Raw genomic sequence first — 23367 nt, 5'->3', positions numbered from 1 at the left:
AAATCCAAATAAAGTCTGGAGTTTATTTAACAGTGCTGTACTAATATCAGTTTCTCAGTTTGACAAACTAACGGTCTGACATTAACAAGGGGGAAAACTGGATGCAGGCATTTGGGAACTCTACTATCTTTGCAAATTTTCTATAAATTTAAAATGATTCCAAACTAAAAGCTTTAGTGAAAAAGTAAGTATTGAGGTTTCTGTCTCCTGATTGATACAAGGAACTGCTCTAATTGTCAAAGCAATCATTTTATGGTTCTAATATATATCACCAAATATATATGTAAGAATAACCAGAGAAGAAGCGACACAGAAATAAAATCTTTGAAAATTAGACTATTTTAACTCTGTTACTAGATAGATTACTAGTGCATGCATTTTATTGCAAAAATTAGCTGGCCAAGAGTAATAAGTAAATTATACAACTCCTAATTAGTGACAGTGGAGTAACTGCCACAGACAAAATAGAGGTAACAAGACCCAGTGCTCCAGCTCAGAATAGCATTTTCTTATGTGCTTAGAAAAGGTGTCAGAAATGCTTTTCTCCAAACATCTTTGAAGATGTCAAATAACAGTCCATGTTTACTTATGCCTTTGATCATTATAAATAAACCAAAACATGAGTTGTAAAGAATAAATAAAAGTTGAGTCAATATCACCTTCCAGGATTGAAAGAACATGTGTTCTCAATATTCTAGGGGCTTTCTTCAAAAGGGAGTCAACTCCAAAATGAAGCAGTTTATTTTCAAGAAGGCCTAACCTGCAAAATAAAACACTATCTTATATTCCAGGAGGTCTGAACCAGTTCTCAAGAATCTGAAACCCATGTAGGCTTTTGTCTTGTTTACACACTCTTAGTCTGATCTCTTAGCTTGACATAGGCTGCAGTCCTTGGGAGACAGAGTATAAATACAGCTGAAATTATTCCACAGCATTCTTGCCCTGGAATTAGCAACAAACCTCGCTTTTCAAATGACGAATACATCCACTCTTCTCTTGCCTGCTAGTTTAGAGAATAATGTTATTTTTTCCTCAAAATGTGTAGGCACAACTGATTTTTAAGCTGGAAAAGTTCATGAAAGCCACATCGCATTTGAGGTCAGTCGGCCAGAAAAATGGACATGAGCCAACTCCCACATCCCAAACATTTTGCCTCAACGGCATGTGAACAGAATGCCTACTCTTCTCCTGATCTCGAACAGAAGCACAACAAAACCCTGCAGAACAGTTATGCACTGGGACTGGAAGCCCATCAGGGGCAGAAACTCTCTCTCTCTCTCTCTCTCTCTCTCTCTGTCTCTTTTCCCCCCTCCCCCTCCCCCCCGCTGCTGCTTAAGATACAATGAAAAGGCTCTTTCACACAGAATGTTCTGTGCACAGACAGCAGAAGGGGCAGCCAAGAGACCACAAAACTGAAACAAGTAGTTCTAACAAGATAAACAGTCTTCTCCCCATCCCAAATGTGAGCAAGTAAAAATTCCTAAACCCGGCTTACCTAGACAGCTGGAAGTCCGTTTGGACTAGTTTCAGAAAACTGTTTTGTAGCAATGAGGACACATTTGTGCTGCCATGAGAGCCTGCTAATTTTTAAAACTAGTATTTCCTTTCTCTAAATATGATGGTCCGTTCTTTACAATGTAGTTGCTCTTTGAGTCCCTCTCACATTTTTCAAGGCGAATAGTGTGGTGAAGGCCTGGGCTGGGACAGGGGGCTAGTGGAGGGTGGGATGTGGGGAAAATAGGGGACATCTGTAATACTGTCAAGAATAAAAGATAAATGTAAAAAAAAGAATTATGAAGGAACAGGAAGTATACACAATTACACACACAGCAACAAATTAGCCAGAAAACTTTTAAGTTTTAACTGTGAAATTTAGAAAAGCAACTGCACTACATGACATTCCATCATTTAATACTCATAATAAAGAATATGAGATTTTAAATGCAATCTGCTTATAGTCCAAATAGTGTTATTTTAGAACTGTAATTTTAATGTGAGACAGATGACATACTATATTCTGTTCATGAATTTTTATTTATTACCAATATTTCTCCCCAATGTTATCTCAAGCAAGTGTTCATTATTTGCATCTCAAAATGCAGAGAAAAATCGGTTAAGCATTGAAAATATCCATTCTACTTCTTCTGAGTTAAGACCAGAAAGTAGTCAATTTTAATCACCAAGCAAATATCATAGATAAATCAACAAGTGGAAACAGAAGTTAGACTACAATAGCTATGTCACCACGACTGCCCTACTCTGGCAAATGCACTGGTATTTACGGAATCATCAGCATCAGATTATTGAAATCTTCTTCCTTCCAAGTACCTTTCTTTGTACTCAGTTAACAGCTCTGGATCTAATAACTTGCACAGATTTAAAGGAAACTCTATTAATGGGTTGGGTCGGGAATCGGCACTACACTCTGCATAGGGGTGAAACGGGAAACCCAGGGGAATCTGCAGACAAGGGGCCCTTCCAGCACAAACATCCCAAGACAGACAACAGCAGGTGGGCACTCACCACTGGAGCAGTTGGTGCCCCCCCAGCCAGGCTCACACTGACAGGTGTTTGGAGCAATGCAGCGACCATGGACACATTTATCTGCACAGTGGGCTGTCGGAGAGAAAAATCAATCAAATGAGGAACGTTGGCACGAGAAAAACCCCCCAACAACACAGCTGTTTCCCATCCTGGTCTCAAGTATCACTTAAAAACAACATGCACGCTTGATAATTTCCTTCAATCCATGCCTCAGCCCTCTTGCAGTCTGCGGTGGAACCAAACAATTCCCCTTCCTATTTTGATAGCTCCAAATAAATTCCTTCATTTTTGCTATTTAACTCTACTTCATGCTACATTAGGAAAGAAGTTTCAAGGGAAACTGCCTAATCCAGTTTAAAAAAATGATCAGTGACGACCAAATATATCCTCTTTGTTTGGGGAGATGAGTATATGGCTGTGAATGCAGAGGCAAATCACAAAGCAAGATATTTGGGCTCCAGGGTGACTGAGCAGACAGATGTTTCCCTGTTACCTTCTCCAGAAACAATAGTTAACCCCTCTGTGCACACGTTATTCACAACTGCAACACAGGAGAACTACATGCCCTTTTCCTATTGGAGGAGAATGTTCGAAAAATGTCACCCAGGGCTTAGGAAACAATAAATCTAAATTTCTCTTTCATTAGCAACTATTCTAGCTCTGCCCCAACTCCTGTAGGTAAAGGGGATCATTGCAGACATGAGTGGATGGGTAGTCAGGTGATTTCCAAAGCCAAGTTCAGTGGGATGACAGAAAGGGCTCTCAAAAATATTATTCTGTGCTGAACATTAATGAGCATTACCTTCAACCTTGGTGCCACTCACATTGATGAAATATTTTTAAATACCCAGATACACCCAGAGTAATAATGAGAACAATTTGGAAGAGTTTGGGGTTAAGATACTCCAAAATTCTATGTAAGGATGAGATAAGGTACCACATGCTTTAGGGATATGTTTTAATTCATGTCTTATTACAAGAACAAAACAGGTCTACTATCCAAACATAAAATACCAATAAGCAAAACAAACCTCATCTCCAGTTCCACCAACTAGTAATATTTTTGTGTAGGTGTAAACTTTCAGGAATTTTTTTCCTATATATTTTTCTCCTCAAAGAAAAGAAAAATAGAATTATAATATTTTTCAATTTGCCTTTCCACTTAATATAATGGAAAAATATTTCCATGTCATTAAATATTTTATGTGATTTATATACTGTGTGTGTGTGTACATATATATTATCTATACTGCTGCACCAAAAATGAAAATGATAATCACTTCTACGTTTTTTATCAAAAAGATTTAGACATCAGGGAATGACAGTATAGGAGAAGAGACAGCAAAAGCAAAATGTGGAAAGAAAAAACAAATGAAAATGAGGTCTGTTTGGATGCATTGTTTGGAGCAATAGCTTTGGAAAGTGACAGAAAAAGACCTTGAAAAACAAACCAAGGTGTTAAGATTTTATTCTGAGAATTATCTGGAAATATTCTAATAAAAATATAAATTTATTACAAAAAAACCATCAGGTAGAGGACACCACAACAGAATAAAGTGACCATAAATTTCAGGAAATGGAGGCTCACTTACATCAGCAGAATACTTTTTGAGCTCCCAGGCAATTTGGTGAGGGGTGCCAGGCCAGGTGAGCTGGGGATGTTGGCCCAGAGTAAAAATTCTGACACTACAGTTGGAAGGAGATGCTTACGAACTTCACCATATTTTTTTCAGACAATTACATATTTAATTGTAATTAGAAGTGAAATCTGCCTGAAATGTGTACTCCGCCCCGACAATGTGCTGACATCCTGCCAGGTTAAGTCAGCATGTGCCAGCCTCAGGGCTCAGTGTCTCCTGCTACGTCCATGCATGTGTTTGATACTGTAGATGTACTGTTCATTTGTGAGGTCATAGCTCTGCCCTAGTCTTTCTTTCAGATTTAGACATGTGCAAACAAGCCAGAAAACTACCATAACTGGATAGGAAAAGATTAATTTAATGCCAGAGGAGGCTCACGTCTAACCATACAGGACATGTCACTGCATCCAGTGTCTTGGATTGCAAATGGGCATTGTATCACACTGTTACGTGGTAGAATGCACACACCCAACAGTCTCACTTACAGAGAGTGCTGACACCCACTGTAGACAGGTACCTGTGAAAGTGCTCACTCGCCTTACGTATTGGTGACATCTCTGCTCGCAACATATAGTGATCAGCTCTCAGACCCAAATTTACCAATTTCTCCTCCTTTAAAGTACTAAAACAATTTAAAATTCTGTTTGTATGGCTAGAGAAGTTTTAAAACTTCAGATGCTATTTGCCTTTAAAATGAAACAAGAGTTTTCTGATACACTGTATTTAAAAGAAAACACAAAAATTGGACATAGTAGTTGATAAAAAAAAAAGTGTCACTCATGTCCTCGAATTTCAAATTCTTGCATTTATTTAAAAGAGTCTTGCTCTCACCAATCACTTTAATGCTAAGGAAATGTTATAAATGTTAAGGTAGACATTTATGTTAATAAAACACTATTTTAGAACATACAGATGGCCAACAGGTACATGAAAAGATGCTTGACATTATGAATCAGAGGAATATAGATCAAGACTTCACAGGTATTAGAATGGCTATTATAAAAAAGGCAAAAAATAAGTGTTGGAGAGGATATGAAGAAAAGGAAACCCTCAGAGACAATTGGTGGGAATGTCAATTGATGCAACCACTATGGAAAGCAGTATGGAAGCTCCTAAACAACTAAAAACATGACTACCATACGATCCACAACTCCACGTCTGGGTATTTACCTGAAGAAAACTAGAACTCATTCAAAAATAAATATGCACCACTATGTTCATTGCAGCATTACTTACAATAGCCAAGATATGGAAGCAAGCTAAGTTTTCATGGATGGATCAATAAGTAAAGAAAATGTGGTGTATATACACAAGGAACTATTATTCAGCCACAAAAAAAGAATAAAATCTTGTCATTTGCAATAACATAGATGATCACAAGGGCATTATGCTAAGTGAAATAAGTGAAGCATTGAAAGAGAAATACCTTATGATAACTCCTATATGTGTAATCTTAAAAAAAAATCCAAGCTCATGGATACAGGGAAGAAATTGGTCATTGAAAGACGCAAGGGTTGGGGGATAGGAGAAATGGGTAAATTAATTTTTTTTAGTTTAAATAAATTGAATTTAAAAACCTACTACTTTACTTTGTTTTTATATTTTGGGCATCCATATAAGATTTCATTTGACGAAAGAATCAATTTCACCATTTGAAAATTTGAAATTAAGACACTGGATTACATAAGAGCAACCTGGTATTTCACCTCTATCTGGGAGGGAGTGGCTATGAGAGGAGAATTTGGGGGTGTTCTGTGGGCAGGTCTCAGTTTGTTGCTCTATATCCTTTCATTTTTTCACTTCTTTTCTTCCTTTAACATTCTTTTACTACTCATCTTTCTCTTCCCACAAACTACTTCTTCAATATACATAGCTATCATAGAGGCTGCATAATAAACCCTGGTTTTAATTTAGTTGTGTGGAGACCCCAAAGCCCGGTGTGACCCCAAATGATTTCCACTGTACCCTCCTGAATCAAGTAGGAAGAAAAGTAAGATTGAACAAACAGGTCTAGCATCTGTTCTCCAATATTGAGATGGGTAAAGAAATGCATATGTTAAACCTGTGCACAGAGGGTCACGCATCAGAACTGCATGTGCTTCAGAATGCTTTCAGATGGCTGAATAATCGTATGAATGTTCTCATGTTTGATTCCTGATGGTACAAGTTTTGTGTTTTATGAAATTATCATCAAGAAGTTCAATTATAGTAGAAAAAAAAACTCTAGGAGGGTAATTTTAAACGGGGTAATAATAGGGTAGACTATTTTTTATGAAACTCTTGAACTAACAAATTCACATTTGGTCAAAGTCTAAAGCAAAATGTGAATCAATAGCAGAAAACAAATTTGTCTGTAAGTTAGGAATTGGAAGGGGGAAGTTGCTTTCCTAATGATTTTCTTTCTTAATTAAAACTTAAAGCCAATGGAATTATCCCTGAGTATTGAAGCCTAAAGTCAACTAATGATCTAAGTCATGAGAAATATTGTTGGTAGGGATTCTAAAAGGAAAGGATTCTACTTCCCTGCTACAGAATCTACACACAGCATTAGACTCTCACACAGTGCCATCTCTGCCCCAGGCCCCTATCCCACCAGCTCTGGGTTCTCCACATCTAGCAATAGCCTTCACGAGCACCTTTCAGAGCAGCAGGAGCAAGGGGAGCTAACAGAGGAGAACCGAGTCAACAGTAGAACTCTCTGTGTCCTCTGATATCCAACTCCCCAAGTTGTAGGAACACTAACTGTGGCATAGGTGGTGACAAACACAGACTCTCCCCTCGAGGAGATCAGCCTCATCTTTCTTCTTTCAGCTTTAAATGCCTCCTACTCTGGGTGCTGAACTTCCATGACTAAACTCCACATAAGAAGCCACGGTATGTTAAATCCGTGAACTTGTCCTGTAGAAAATCCACAGTGAACTAGAAAAGAGAAAGGGAACAGAGGTCTCCCTTAGCAAATGTTCAATAGCTCACATTTCAAGGACAGAAGCAAAAGACTCATCCTAAAGTGTGGCTTGGGCATTAATGGCAACAGTCATTTTTATTTCTTGTTCATGTCCTTCTTATTTGGAAAAGGTTCATTTAAACCAGGAAAAGCTAGCAAAGATGATATGGCCTATATAATTTATTTCTCACATCTCTCCTTAAGAAAATCATTGAGTATCATACTCTGAGTTTTCAGGAGTTTTTTAAGAGTTCAGATGTAAGCTGAATCTCTGGACCCACAATAATCACACTGCTGCAGACACATCGAGTTGCAAGGGGTGACCAAGGCTTCCTTTCCCTCAAGAACTGAAAGGCAAGAGACACTGATGAGAAGAACATGCCACATTTTTGAAGTGAAAGCTGTGGACAGCCTGTCTGCCTGATGAACAGGTGAGAACTGACATGATGACCCTGGAATCTTTTCTAATTATGCTCCTGTTTCAGTCTTAGTTCCTAAATCCATTTAAATCCCATTACCAGTGCCATGGACCTCATTGCTTTCAAGAGCAAATATTTGGCTTTAATACTGAGAACCACCAACTATACTCAAAAATTTTCTCTTCTGCCACATCCATTTCCCTTTGGATTTACACGTAGGGTGTGGCAAAAAGGTGAAAGTAAGAGTGGGCAAAGACTCCTCTATAAACCAATTATATCTTTAAACACAGTACCTACTGTCATCCTAAAGGACATAATATAATCAATTACTTTAACTTGAAAAATGTTTCCATCATCAAAGTATCCTTTGAAAATAACTGTCCAATAAAACACAAACCTTCCAGCTAACCCATCTTTCCTCATAAGTTCCTTTTATCATGGTCTTATGAATAAGTCACAAATCTTGTTTTTGCTCATTTATTCTGCGTTGGCATTGAGGAACACAGAGAGAGTTAAAGGTGCCTTTACTGAACATCATTCCCACATTTTTTGGACAAGGAGACTGAATCTTGATAAATGGAATGATGTTCCCAATCGATACAGCTGGTGTGAGAGGCAGAAGCAGGACTAAGCCCTGGTGCCTGACTCCACAGGAACAAACCTTACGATGGGTTTTATGGGAGCGGGGAGAGACAGGGGTGAAAAAGATGGTAGTGGTTGTGCTGGGCAAGAAACTAGGGCAGATGTATTAGATGGCTAGGAGTCAGAAGTTAGAAGATTCAAATGAGGAAGAGAGAGAAAGCAGAGAGTTAACTTCCAACGAGTAAACTTCATTCACTCAATATTTTTGTTAGAAGCTAACTATATGCAGAGTCTTTACAAAATCTAATTGTTACTACAATGTGGAAGTACAGACAGGAATAATTTTGTGCCCATATTTCCAAATTATATACTCTACTGTGTTTAATATTTAGTGATGTAGCAGACACACTGCTACTGTGGATCCAAAGACAACAGATCAGGAACTCCAAGTCTGCAGAAAGTCACATAGAGGTCCCTTAAATCCAATAAACATAGACCAGAATGCAGGGGAAATAACAGAGGTATGAGCAAAATACTATGAAAGCACATTTAATAATTCCATTTATATGAAATGTTCACATAGTTAAATCTATAAACAGAAGAAGTGTATTTGTGGTTATCAAGGGCTGGGAGGGATTAGGAGTGAATGTGGGGTTGTGGCTAATGGGTACAGAGATTTTTTTTTTGAGGTGATGAAATGTTCTAAAATTGTGTGATGATTGCACAACTTTAAATATATGATAAAAACCACTGAACTGTACACTTTAAATGGTTGACTTGTATGGTATATAAATTATATAAAGCTGTCATAAAAAATAATGTGGGAGCTATGGAAGGAAGCAATTAATTCCAACTTGAGTAAGATCAAGGTGGGTCTCCTGAAAGAGAGCACCCACTTCCAGATTTCTCATTACATAGAAATAATAAACCCTATGTATTTATGTTTCCATTTCTCAAATATCTATTTATTGCAGCCAAGCATAATTCCTAATACACTGCCTTTTGAGGAGATATCTCAGGTGAGTCAGTTCCTAAATTAAAAAAAAAAAATCCATAATAAGATATTATTATTATTTCAACAAATGCCCCAGAAAAAGCATTTGGCAAAATCCAACATTTATTCCTGATTAAAATTCTCTACAAAACAGAACCAAAAAGGAGTTCCCCCACCCTGATAAAGGGCAAATATGAGAAACCTACTACTAATATTATACTCAATAGTAAAAGAATGAATGCTTTCCCACTAAAATTAGGAACAAGACAAGGATGGCTACTCATCATTTCTATTTGGTATTGTAGCAAGTGTAATAAAGCAAGAAAAAAAATTTAAAATCCAGATTTGGAATTAAGAAGTAAAACTGCCTTTATTTACAGATTATGTAAATATATGTATGTATGTAGAAAATCTGATGGAACCTATAAAAAAAAAAAAGCTACTAAAATAATGAGAGTTTAAGAAGGTTGCAGATCAAAACCAATATACAAAATTTAAGTAGAGTTCTATACACTGGCAGTGAACAATTAGAAATTTAAAATTTAATTGCCATTTCAATAGCATCAAAAATATGAAATATATAGGGATAAATATGAATCAAAAGGTGAAAGTACTATACCAAAGAACTAACAACTGCTGAGAGAAATGAAAGAATGAAACAAAACTACCAATTTAACCTACTTAACGTTTACAGAAAACTCCATCCAACAACAGCAGAATATGTATACACATTCACTCTAGAGAGACAGGCCTTGTTTATGAGTCAGATGACTCAATATTATTATGATACCAATTCTCCCCCAAGTAGATCGGTAGATTGCACACTTACCAATCAGAACCCTGCCAGCTGTTTTAGTAGATATTGACAAGCAGAATTTAAAATTCATATGTAAAAGCAAAGTACCTATAATAGCCAAAATAACCTTGAAAAAGAAAAACAAGTTGGAAGACTAATGCTACTTGATTTAAAGACTTATAAAGCTACAGTAATCAAGAAAGGGTGATGTTGGTATAAATGTAGACAAATAGATCAATAAACTAAAATAGAGTAAAACAGAGTTCAGAAATAAATCTATACCTATATGGACAATTATCTTTTGACAGAGGCACAAAAGCAAGTCAGTGAAGAAAAACGGTCTTTTCAGCCAGAGAAATTGGACATCCATATGCAAATAAACATGGATATATAATCTCACACCATATACAAAAATTAACTCAAAATGAATCATAGTCATAAGTGTAAAACCTACAAAGTATAAAAACTCTAGAAGAAAACATAGGATAAAATCTTTGTGATGTTGAGTTGGGCAAAGATTTCTTAGATATAGCACCAAACATAATTGCAAAAGAAAAAAAATTAAAATTTGTCCATCAAAATTAAAAACTTCTGCTCTTTAAAAAACACCATTAAGAGAATAAAAAGATAAGACACAGATTGGAAGAAATACTTTCAAAAATATTACCTAGTAAAGAATTTGTATCCAGAACTTAAAAAGAATCTATATATATAAAAGCCTAGGTTATCATCTGACCAGCCGATCATTACACCATCAGACTGGTAGCTATGACGTGCACTGACCACTGGGGGCAGACGCCCAATGCAGGAGCTGCAGAGCTGCGTTGACTTGGCAGCTGCGGTTCTTGGGTGATGCACCTGGAACCAGAGAGGAGGGAGCCCAATTTCAGGGTGCATCACCCAAGAACCACCCTCTTGCAATCTGGGACCCCTCAGGGGATGTGGGAGAGTCAGTTTCAGCCCAATCCCCACAGGCCAGGCCGAGGGACCCCACCAGTGCACGAATTCGTGCACCAGACCTCTAGTACAAAATAAAAAACAAAGAGCTCACAATTATAAATAAACAAATGACAAAAGATTTGGACATATCACCAAAGAAGATGTACTAATGGCAAATGAGCTCATGGAAAGTTGCTCAATGTCATTAGTCACTAGAACAGCTCAAATTAAAACTATATGTATATATTCAAATGATAAATTAAAAAAAACTATATCAAGTGTTGGCAAGGATCTGAAATAAGTGCAACTCTCATACATTTCTAGTGAGATTTTAAAATTGACACCACTTTGGGAAAGTTTGGCAGTTTTTAAAAAATGTTCATGGACATTTAGATGGTTTCCAGTTTGGCTATTTCAAGTAAAGCATCTTTGAAGTACCAATTGATTCAGCCACACCATTCCTAGGTATTACACAAGAGAAATAAAAATATACATTCATACAAAGACTTGTATAGGAATTGTCAGAGCAGCTTTATTTGAAATGATAATCCAGACAAAATGGATGAATCTCAAAATGACTATTCTGAGTGAAAGAGATCAGACATAAAAAACAATAACATACTGTATAATTCCATTTATATAAAGCCCTAGAAAATACAAACTAATCTAGAGTGACAGAAAGCAAATCAGTGGTTACCTGCAGAAAGTGAGGGGCAAGTAGGGATGGATGGGAGGAATTACAAAGGGGTATGAAAAAATGTATGCTATGAATAGTTAACTTCATAACTGAGGTGATAGTTTCATGACTGTATACTTGCCATACCTATCAAATTATATACTTAATTTGTCTAGTTATTTTATGTCTTTGTTACCTCAGTAAAGCTGTTTAAAAAAAAAAACAAAACTAGAGCCATGACCAGTGTGGCTCAGTTGGTTAGAACTTTGTCCCATGCACCGAAGGATCATGGGTTCGATTCCTGGTCAGGGCACATACCTAGGTTGTGGGTTCGATCCCTGTTCAAGATGCATACAACTAGACTGTGAGAAGAACTTCCAGGGAGGGACAAAGAAAACTCTCTATATACAAAACAGGGCAGATTTATTTTATTTTTACAAAAATCTGAGCTAACACTAAAATACTATACATACTTTGCAAGTTCAGTAAGAGTCTGTGGTCATTGATGGATGGGCTCTCCAAATGCTTATGAAGGTATTGGCTTGACACCTTCCCAAAAATATTTGAGGAAATGCTAATACTAAAACTCACAATGCAATGTTCTACTAAGCTTTTCCTCTACAAAGTGAATGACTTACACAGAAAAAAAAAGTTTGTGTTGAAATAGACTATTGTAATGGATCCCACACAAAGGATTGAAATACCATCTGTGGAGCACATAATCCTATTCATTTAATGGAAAATGGAAAAAGTTTTTAGCTTAATTCCACACATATACAGGCATTATCTATTTTGGCCACGACTCTCGCATTGTTGTCTCTTTAGGTTAAATCAGATTTAAGTAATAAGGAATACGATCCTAATGGACCATACTTTCAAAAAATTAACAGACACTGGGATAAACTCCCACTTTTCTAAGCACAAATTCCTAGCAACTTAGCCTATAGCTGATGATACAAATGCAAACTGATTCAATTTGGAAAAGATTTCAAAATCATCAGCATACACTTTGGAGAAGAAATCAGAGGGAAGGGACCTTCATTTGGGATAAATCACTTCCCTTGGTCCTGTTATGTTTATGTCTGTGGGGAGAGAATGGTGACTACGGGAAGTGCCACACCAGAATCTCTGTTTTTAGAATAGCCTTCATCTTGGTCCAACCACTCTCTACAGAGCCATGGAATTCTTTCACAGATACCCCTTCCCACAGCATGTTTTCCACCACATGGCATTTCCCTCAGTCTGCCCTATTTCATCTTGCTGACACTTGTTTTCCAGATACTTTGCTTCTGCTTATCCAATGCATTGGAATCACACGTTAATAGCAGAGGCCACCCCTAGGGGAAGTTAAGAGGGCAGTGGCAACCATTGAGGCTACCAGTTTTTCCATTCAGTGTCCTCATCCCTCCTCCCTCCTCCCTCCTCAGTGGTGATCCCCCAGACATTTATTTCCTTTTGGATTCTGGTGCCCTTATGTTCTTTCTATTCTCCTTTCCTGTCTACATTAGCTTGAGAATAAATGGAATTCTCATACTCAAGGGTCAATGACTAATAATAACAGCTATGCTTTTCCCTAGTCAAAGACATTTGCATTTCAGTGTCAAGGCCCTAAGCCAGTGCATAAATTAAGTGGTAGAATTTCTTCAAAAGGGGCAGAATTAAGGGTCTGAGAGAAAGCACCAGGACCTTTGCTACTAGAAAACCAAGGAACATAAACTCAGATGCCTCCAGGAGCCAGGTGGCATCAAAAAGAAGAGTAAGCAGGTCAGGGAAAACTCAGAGAGCACTTGTTCATCTAAAAGGTATAGATCCAGGGGGTCAAAAGGTATAAACTTCCAGTTATAAAATAATGTCATGAGGCCCTAGCAAGTTTGGCTCAATGGATAGAGCATTGGTCTGCAGACTGAAGGATAATGGGTTCGATTCCAGTCAAGGGCACATACCTCAGTTGCAGGCTCCTTCCCAGCCTGGGCCCTGGTCAGGGTGCTGCAGGAGACAACCAATCAATGTGTTTCTCTCATATTGATGTTTCTCTCTGTCTTTCCCTTTCTCTTCCACTCTCTCTAAAAGTCAGTTGAAAAATATCCTCAGATGAGGATTTAAATAAATAAATAAATAAATAAAATAATGTCATGAGGAGGTAATGTAAAGCATGATGACTATCCTTACTAATAAAGGCTAAGTAGCTGTCATGCCCTCACACGTGATGCCCCCATGCCATCACAAGATGGCTGTGTGCACAGCGGAGGCAGGCTTCCCGTGGCCCCACACGTGTGCCGTGGGGGTGGGGTCTCAGCGGCTGCTCCGCACAGCTTTCCCCAGGCTTCCCATGGCCCTGCGTGCCCGCCACAGAGGCTGGACCCCTGGCTCCAGCCTATCTCTTTGGGGCAATCCATTGAGGAGCCCCGGATGGTTGAGCAGGGCCTACCTCTTTGAAGCGATAGATCGGGGACTCCCGAACTGCGAGAGGGCACAGTCTAGGCTGGGGGACCCCCCCCAAGTGCACAAATTTTGTGCACCGGGCCTCTAGTCTATATATAAAAGCCTAAGCAACCATTATGTGGAACGACTGGAACAACCTGAATGACCAGAACAACTGGAACAACCAGTCACTATGACATGCACTGACCACCAGGGGGCAGACGCTCAATGCAGGAGCTGCCCTCCATCCACAGGCCCCAATCGCTGATGGGGCCTGCCAGCCAACCTCCCAGGACCCTCCCCATGCACCTCCCCTAGCCAGAAGGCCCGATTGCCCGATCAGGGCCAGGCCCTGGGCTGGGACAGGAAACCAGGGGTGGGTGGAGGCAGATGTGGGTGGTGAGGGAAGGACGGGGGGGGGGGGGGGGGGAGGGGGGGAGGCAGGGAGGCAGGGAACTGCGCAGGCAGTGAGGGAAGGAGGAGGTGGGGAGGCATGGAGGCGGGGAGGCTGGGAACCTGATGGGCCCTGATTGCCAGCCAAACCTAGGGACCCCACTGTGCATGAATTTCATGCACCGGGCCTCTAAGTAGTTAATAATACTGTATTGTATATTTAAAAGTTTCTAAGAGAGTACATCTTAAAAGTTCTCATCACACAAAATTTTTTAACTATGTATGGTGACATGTTAACAAAACTAACTGTGGTAATCATATTGTAATATACACATATATTGAATCATTATGTTATATACCTGAACTAACATAATCTGTCATGTATATCTCAATTAAAAATAAATAAAGAAAAGAGAGGCTCCTTTCTATTATCTTCTGTCTATTGCCACATAAAAATGTCAAGCCATGGCTGGGCTAGTGTGGGTCAGTGGTTGAGTGTTGACTTATGAACCAGGAGGTCACAGTTTGATTCCTGGTCAGAGCACATGCCTGGTTGCAGGCTCAAACCCCAATAGGGGGTGTGCAGGAGGCAGCCAATCAATGATTCCCTCTCATCATTGATGTCTCTCTCTCTCTCTCTCCCTCTTACTTCCTCTCTGAAATCAATAAAAGTATATTTTTTAAAAATGCTAAGCCATGAACCCAAAGAGGCCCATTTCAAAACACACCATAATTAAAATGCCAAAGATTAAAGACAAGAGAGAATCTTAAAAACCACAAGAGAAAAGCAGTTAGTTACCTACAAAGGTGCTCCCAGTAGACTGTCAGCTTATTTCTCAACAGAAACTCTGCAGGCAGAAGGGACTGGCAAGAAATATTCAAAGTGATAAAAAGCAAGGAACTACAAACAAGATTACTCTACCCAGTAAAGCTATCATTTAGAATCAAAGGATCAATAAAGAGCTTCCCAGACAAGGAAAAGCTAAAAGGGTTCATCACCCCAAACCAGTGTTGCAAGAAATGTTAAAGGATCTTCTTTAAGAAGAAGAAGAAAAAAGATAAAACTATGAATAATAAAATGGCAATAAGTACATATCTATCAATAATAATTTTAAATGCAAATAGATTAAATGCTCCAAGCAAAAGACATATGGTAGTTGAATGGATAACAAAACAAGACCCTTACATATGTTGCCTACAAGAAACTCACTTCAGATGAAAAGGCACGCACAGACTGTAAACAAAGGGATGGAAAAAGGTATTTCATGAAAACTGATACAAAGAAAAAAAGTTACAGTAGCAATGCTCATAACCAGACAAAATAGACTTTAAAACAAAGGCTATAACAAGAGACAAAAAAAGGACCCAGCAATTCCACTTCTGAGTATTTATCTGAAGAAACCTGAAATACCAAATTGAAAAGACCTATTATACATCCATATGTTCATTGCAGCATTATTTATAATAGCCAATATATGGAAGCAAACCAAGTGTCCATCAATAGATGAATGGATAAAGAAGATGTGGTGCATATATAAAATGGAATATGACTCAGCCATAAAAAAAAAAAAAAAGAATGAAATCTTGCCACCTGCAACAATCTGAATAGACCTAGAGGGCATTGTGCTAAGTGAAGGAAGTCAGACAGAGAAAGACAGATGCCAGATGATTTCACTTATGTATGGTATCTAAAAACAAAATAAACAAACAAGCAGAACAGAAACAGACTCAGGTTCAGAGAACATTTTGACGACTGCCAGATGGAGGGAGGTTGCAGAATGAGTGAAAAGGTGAAGTACAAATTAGTAGTTACAGACTAATCATGAAGATGTAAACTACAGCATAGGGAATATAGTCAATAATACTGTAATAACTGTGCCTAGTGTCAGATGGGTACTAGATTTGTCGGAGTGACCACTTCATCAGTTACATAAATATCTAATCACTAGCTTATACAACTGAAGCTAATAAAATATTGTACATCAACTGTAATTGAAAAATAAAAAAAAGATACTTAAAATAAAAAGAATGTCAAGCCAGTGTTACCAATCACCTGGGTTTTTTTCCCCCCAGGAAAAATGAAAATCTAAGTTTTATGTTAAAAATGTTTTTAATGTAAAACACTATGTGGACCAAACAAAATATGATTATACATCAAACCATCCAGCCTACTACTCTGCCATCATGGGGACAGACTAGTGGCCTGCTTTATTAAAAACATCAGTGAAGGTCCTAAAATGTTCAGGATAAAGCTTTTAAGATCTTTAACAGGTTGCATTTTAAACATTACTGCCCTTTTTCTTAATTTTAGTTTTTACCCCTTTGTCAAGTGTATAAATCTATCATTTATACAGCAGTTTTAAATTTCATATTGAGATGTTTCATAAGCATACTCACTTTTGGTGAACAACTGTTTGCCATGAAATATCTCTGTTAATAAGAGTTCCACACCTGGAGGAGAAGCCCAGCCAATGCTGAACCCCACTGGTGAAGCTCATAAATGGGTACATCATCTATGCCATGGTGAAGGGAAGCAAGTGTCTGCTATATCCTGTCATAACTCAACTAAAAATTTCCCTGTCTTGATTGTGGAAACAGACATGTCCTTAGAAGAAAGTAAAGAAGAGTGACATCAGCAACATGCCTGAAAAAGACATCCATCCTGGTAACCCCCTTCAACACCAACCATTCAGCATCCCTCAGGGACAGAAGTGCCTTTGTGGGAGCTGTGGGACCCACCACCACATGCCAAGGGGGCCAGAGGAGTCTTGCCCACCCATGTGCATCACACAAGCCTCAGCTGCGGACCCCTCAGTGGTCGTAAGTGGTCTACAGTCCCTTTGGCCATGGCCCAGGAGCCCCTAAAGAACACTGTTTTAAGACAATCACCCATGGATGAAAGGGCCTTTCTGGAAGTCCCAGTTCCCAGCAGAGAAGCTCCAGCACATCACTGGAGAAAGAAAATACAATGTGGACACACTGCAGAGGGTAAGAGGAACAGTTAGGCTTTACCCACAGCAGCCCTCCCCAGGGCGGCACAGCTCAATGCCTTCTGGATCTGTGATTTCTCTCCCAGGGGCAAGTGAGAGCATGTGAGTGAGAGCACAGCTCTTCCAGCTGTGTTGGGCTCTTTCAAAGAGGTCCATTTCTATCTTACCACATCCAGAGTAGGGAGTTGTGAGCTGCATGACAGGGGAAAGGGAAGAGGAAAGCAGCAGATGGGATCTCCCAGGACATTAAAGGAATGTGGATCCTACTCCCTGTGTTGCAGAGGCCATCAAGAAGCTCACCGTGAGCCACTGGAGATGCCTGGCTCATGGACACCCCTCCAAATGGCCCATGTATACTCCCAATGCTCCGTGCACCTTACCCACAGAAACCCCCACTCTGTCCAGCTCTCTGTCCACACTCCCAACAGTAGTGAGAGTGAGCTTCAGCAGATGTCCTGCAGAAAGCTGGCTCATATCTGTGGGCCAGGAAGAGACCACAAACTTCAGCTTTAGCTCCACCCATGGGAAAGCAAAAGGGAGGCTGTCAACACCTGGCCTGGTGTGTTGCAGGATTCAGAGAAGGTATACAAGTTTAAGAATTCTGCCACAAGAGGGAGCATAAAGCATGGAGCAGGCTTATCAATAGGTCTGAGAAAGCCTCAGAATCCCTAGCAGATCTGATAGAGGTATTTACCTTCCAATTTCAGTAAAGACTGAAGGTGGTGACATGAACACACAATGCAAGACTTCAAGGAATATTAAATAACAAGGAAACATGACACCACTGAAGAGATACAATATGCACCAGTAACCGACCTCAAGGACATGCAGATCTATAATTTACCTGTCTAAGAATTCAAAATAGCTATTTTAAGGAACCTAAATGAGTTAAAAGAAAACACTGAAAAACACTCAACAAGATTGGGAAAACAATGGATAAACAAAATGAGAAGTTTAACAAGAAATAGAAATCATAAAGAAAGGACCAAATAGAAATTCTGGATTTAAAGAATATAATAATGAATGAAATAAAAAGTGCAATAGAAAGCATTAACATAAGAATGGATCAAGAAAGAAAAGAAACTGTGAAGTAGAAGATATTTCAATACTATCCAGTTAAGGGAGAGCAATGAAAAAAAAAAAAAAGAATGAGAAAGAGTGAAAAAGAGATCAACCAAGGAATTTGTATGCATATATGCATAACCCATGGATACAGAAAATAGGGTGGTGAAGGCCTGGGGTAGTGAGTGGGGACAGGCTAGGAGAATTCAATGGGGGGGGGGGGGAGAGACATATGTAATACTTTCAATAATAAATTTTTTTAAAAAAGACTGAAGAAAGCCTACATAATCTATGGGATAACATCAAAAGAAGCAATTGCGAATTATTGGGAATCCCTGAAGGAAAAGAGAGGAATAAGGGAGCAGAAAGTTTATTTAAAGAAGTAATGGGGGATAACTTTCCAAATCTTGGGGGAGATTTGGATATCTAAGTTCATAGAGCTTATAAGTTTTCAAACAAAATAAAAAGATATCCCATGTTCATGGATCAGAGTATTAATATTATTAAAAGGTCCACACTACCCAAAGCCATCGATAGCTTCAATGCAATTCTTATCAACATGCCACTGGCATTTTCAAGAAACACAGCAAACAATCCTAAAATTTGTATGAAACTACAAAAGACCCCAAATAGCCAAAGCGATCTTGAGAAAGAAGAACAAACCTGGAGGCATCACATTTCCTGATTTCACGCTGTATTACATAGCTATCATAGCTGTATGACATTGGCATAAAAATAGACGCATAGGCCAATGGAACAAAATCAAGAGCCCAGAAATAAACCCTCAAATATATGCTCAACTAAAATTTGATGAAAGCACTAAGAATACTCAATAGGGAAAGGATAGTCTCTTCAATAAATGGTAATGGGAAACAAAATGATCACATGCAGAAGGATGAAATTGGACACCTATCTTATATTAGTCACAAAAATTAACTCAAAATGGATTAAAGACAAACATAAAACCTAAAAACATAAAACTTTTAGAAGAAAACATAGGGGGAAAACTCATTGACATTAAACTTCACAGTGAATTTTTTTATATGACACCAAAATCACAAGCAGCAAAAGCAAAAAAAAAGAAAAAGAAAAAGTGGGACATCAAACTAACAAAGTCTGCACAACAAAAGAAACTATCAACAAAAAAATGTCAACCTGCTGAATGGGAGGAAATATTTCAAATCATCCATCCAAAATATATAAAAAGCTCATATAACTCATCAGCACAAAAAAAAATTAAAATGGGCAAAAGACCTGAGTAGATATTTTAAACAACAACAAAAACATACATATGGCCAACAGATACATGTAAAGGTTCTTGATATTACTAGTCATCAGAGAAATACAAATTAAAACCATAAGGTGTTATCATATCACACCTCTCCGAATAGCTCTCAAGAGATAACAAGTGTTGGCGAGGATGTAGAGAAAAGGGAACCCTTGTGCACTGTTGGTACAAGGAAATGTAGTTGATACAACCACTATGGAAAACAGTATGGCAACGTCTCAGAAGATTAAAAATAGAAGTACCAGCAATTCTACTTCTGGGTATATATCCAAAGGAAAAGAAATTAGGATCTGCACTCCCATGTCCATTGTAGCAGTAGTAGTAATAGCCAAGATATGGAAACAACCTAAATGTCCTTTGCCCAATGAGTGGATAAAGAAAATGTGGTATACAGGCATACCACGGAGATACTGCGGATTCAGTTCCAGACCACTGCAATAAAGCAAGGCATGTGAACTTTTTGGTCTCCCAGTGCATAAAAAAGTTTCGTTTACACTATTAAGGGTGCAATAGTTTTGTGTCTTAATAAAACAATGTGTACACCTTAATTAAAAATACTTTATTTCTAAAAAATGCTAACCATCATCTGAGCCTTTTTGCTGGTGGAGTGTTTTGTCTTGATGTTGATGCAAACACAATACTATATATAGAATGGAATATTATTCACCCATAAAAAAGAAGAAAGTCCTGCCATTTGTGACAATATCGATGGCCCTGGGATCATTAGCCTAAGTGCAATAAGTTAGAGAAAAACGAATACTATATGATATCACTTAACATGTGGAATCTCAAAAAACTAAACTGATAGAAACAGGAGGTAGAATGGTGGTTACCAAGGCTAGGGGTTGGGAGGAGGCAAATGGAGAATGTTTGTCAAAGGGTACAAAGTTCCAGTTATAAGATGAATTAGTTCTGGGAAATCTAATATATAGCATGGCAATTTTATAATGCTATATTATATACTTGAAGTTGATAGGAGAGTTGATCTTAAATGTTCTCACCACAGAAAGGAAATGGTAATTATGTCAGGTGATTGAAGTGTCACTAACCCTATTGCAGTAATGGTAATCGTTTTGTAATGTATTAGTGTATCAAATCATCACATTGTACCACTGTACACATTAAACTTATCCAATGGTATATGTCAGTTATATCTCAATAAAACTAAAAACAACAACAGCCCTAGCTGGCTTGGCTCAGTGGATAGAGCGTCAGCCTGAGGACTGAGGGGTCCCAGGTTCGATTCTGGCCAAGGGCACATGCCTGGGTTGCGGGCTCCATCCCCAGTGAGGGACATGCGGGAGGCAGCCAATCAATGATTCTCTCTCATCACTGATGTTTCTATCTCTCTCTCTCCTTCTCCCTTCCTCTCTGAAATCAATAAAAAAGAAATATATTTTAAAAAACAACAAAATTAATGATCCAAAGAGTCTCTGATAGAGTTAAATATTTATAATTGCCGTCTAAAGTTATATAAAAGCAAAGTAAATCCCTCAAAGCATTGTTTTTCAAATAAGTAGACTCTAAAGACTATTAGTTCCATCATGTTCTTGGGGGGAAGGAATGGGGGATAGGGAGGAATTAGGAAATTCCATGGTCAAATGAGTGTGAGTCATGCCTCTACTCCAAGCATGCTCAGAGCCTTTAACAGACTCCCTTAAAGGGGATCCAGCAGAAGGCATTTCCCAGTCTTACTGGATAAATTCTGCAGGACAATTATTCAATGGCTCACAACAGGGGCATGCAACTACCAGGCCCAAGTTTCTAGAAACCTATTCTTCTCTCTGTATCAACAGATAGATTTCATTTGAGGTGGCACATTTCATTTTCTGTCCCTCAATTACATGCTAAATACAATAAATTAACTGAGTTGTTTTTCATCTTAAACAAGTGCCGTATCTTTAGACTTGCCATAACAGCCTCTGGCCCTCCAATGTGCCCAGCTGGCCTGGGAGGCCCACCTTCAGATCATGATGCCTCCTGTGACCTTAACGGAGAAGGCTCCTGTGCTCTGTAGTGGTTCTCTTAGAGCTCTAGCGGATATCTTTCAAGAAAGCAAACAAACAATGCACACTTAGACCTTGAGATATCACTGAAGCTTAAGGAAAGAATAGCGTCCATGCAGTTTTGCTTCTATGAGTCCACGGGTCGTCCTCTCCCATTAGTATCTCTGTGTGTGGCCCAGAGGGATGTACAAGTTTTATGCTGCATTATCTGTAAAAGTTCGTACAGTTGTGCTATCCCAAACTAAAAAACCAAGTTCTGTCACCACCTGGTCATGTGAATGCTTTGTGGTTGGTCACTTAGATCAAAATGTGTTTTTGCCATAATTTTAAATGACTTTGCTCTAAAAGGATTTGAACCATTGTGCAATAAAAATTGCTTCTCAGTTCTGAGCTTTTATATAGCTATTATCTATCTCCATAAGGAGACTGCATAAATTATTAGGCCTGTAAAAATGCTATCTGCCCTGCAGAGACTGCAGTTGCAGAAACTCATTTTCTAGAGATAAGGCAAGAATTTTCATTGTTTCCCTCAGCCCTCTCTCTAAGGGACCCTAAAGTCAGGCTTCCTTAAGCAAAAAAGAGTAGCAGATGTGATTTCCATTTGTTTAGACTGAGTCATGATTTCTGTCTGTTTATACCTAGGCTATCTTGAATTTATAGTGTTTTTAATTATTATTAAATTCATGGTTTCTATTTATAAAATCCTAACAATGAGCAGACATTGGCCATCAGTGAGGCAACAGAGATTTTCTGCATTGTTTTCAGTGTCCCATCTTCCCTGCTAGCAGAGACCAATGACTAAAATTGGGAAGCAGAAATTTAGGTTCCAATAGATGTGTGGGGGAAATTGAAATTTCTGCTGGTGCAGTGTGTAGACAAAGGGCCTTTCCCAGTATTTACTGGTAGGTTCCTCTGAACCACGTCGGGCTCCATAGTAACAGAATACAGGGTCCCATGGAAACATGGAAAAATCCACTGCCACTGGCAGAAAGGGCATCAAGGGTACATACACTTAGGAACATACCATCTGATCGCTGTCAGTTCAGGGCTCTTTGGCTAGCCTAAAAGGATTGTCTCACTTTTGGCTGCACTCAAAAGGGGCTGCGTAAAAGGGTCTACACCCTAAGGTTGTTTGAAAATATTTAACAAGGTCACAACTTCATTATTAAACAAGCCTGTGAGACTCAAACATACCCAGAGCAGAGTGCTCAGGTAGTCTTCAACTCCAGAGAGGTGGTCCTCCTCTCCTAAACTCTCACCGTCCCCCAGAGCCCGGCTTGCCAACACAGCGCTCCCCAAACGCTGAATCTTACAGCCCCATAGGTGGCATCCTGTCGGCACTCTAGCTCTTTTCATCCTGAAACACCTGCCCCCAACTTTTCGGCAGCCAAAGCCCAAAATGACATGATGCCTAGATAAAGAAGTAAAGGTGTCCTTCCATGATCTCAAGTCAGAGAAACAAGTATCTGCTGCCCAGCTCTTCCCAAAAGCCTAGCCCATTTTGATTAATTTGCACACGTCTGAAATATCCTTCCTATCAGACCCTCCTATGGCTGACGCTGAGACAAATGTGGCTGTTGAATATCTTCTTGCATTCCCAAACAAAATTCCTGACAAAATAATCCTGGGGTAGCTTAGCAAATATTCCAGTTCACAAAGAGGAAGCTCATTTT

At 38.8% G+C, this 23367-nt stretch overlaps 1 protein-coding gene and 1 long non-coding RNA gene across 2 annotated transcripts in view; both read right to left on the bottom strand.

Annotated features, from left to right (window-relative positions):
• The window catches only part of LOC308517611, a 775374-nt gene that overhangs the window by 159161 nt on the left and 592846 nt on the right, over nt 1-23367 (bottom strand). The window lies entirely within an intron of this gene.
• Nucleotides 1-23367, bottom strand: part of MEGF10 (multiple EGF like domains 10) — a 124450-nt gene that overhangs the window by 78977 nt on the left and 22106 nt on the right. Inside the window, exon 4 of the mRNA XM_081088822.1 lies at nt 2524-2616. Coding sequence (XP_080944948.1) covers nt 2524-2616 — 93 coding nt within the window. The remainder of the gene's footprint in view (nt 1-2523; nt 2617-23367) is intronic.

The sequence above is a fragment of the Myotis nattereri genome, assembly GCF_964212035.1.
Source record: "Myotis nattereri genome assembly, chromosome: 4".
In the NCBI taxonomy this organism is placed as follows: domain Eukaryota; kingdom Metazoa; phylum Chordata; class Mammalia; order Chiroptera; family Vespertilionidae; genus Myotis; species Myotis nattereri.
The sequence above is the reverse complement of the archived record's forward strand: the minus strand, read 5'-3'. Positions and strand labels throughout refer to the sequence as shown.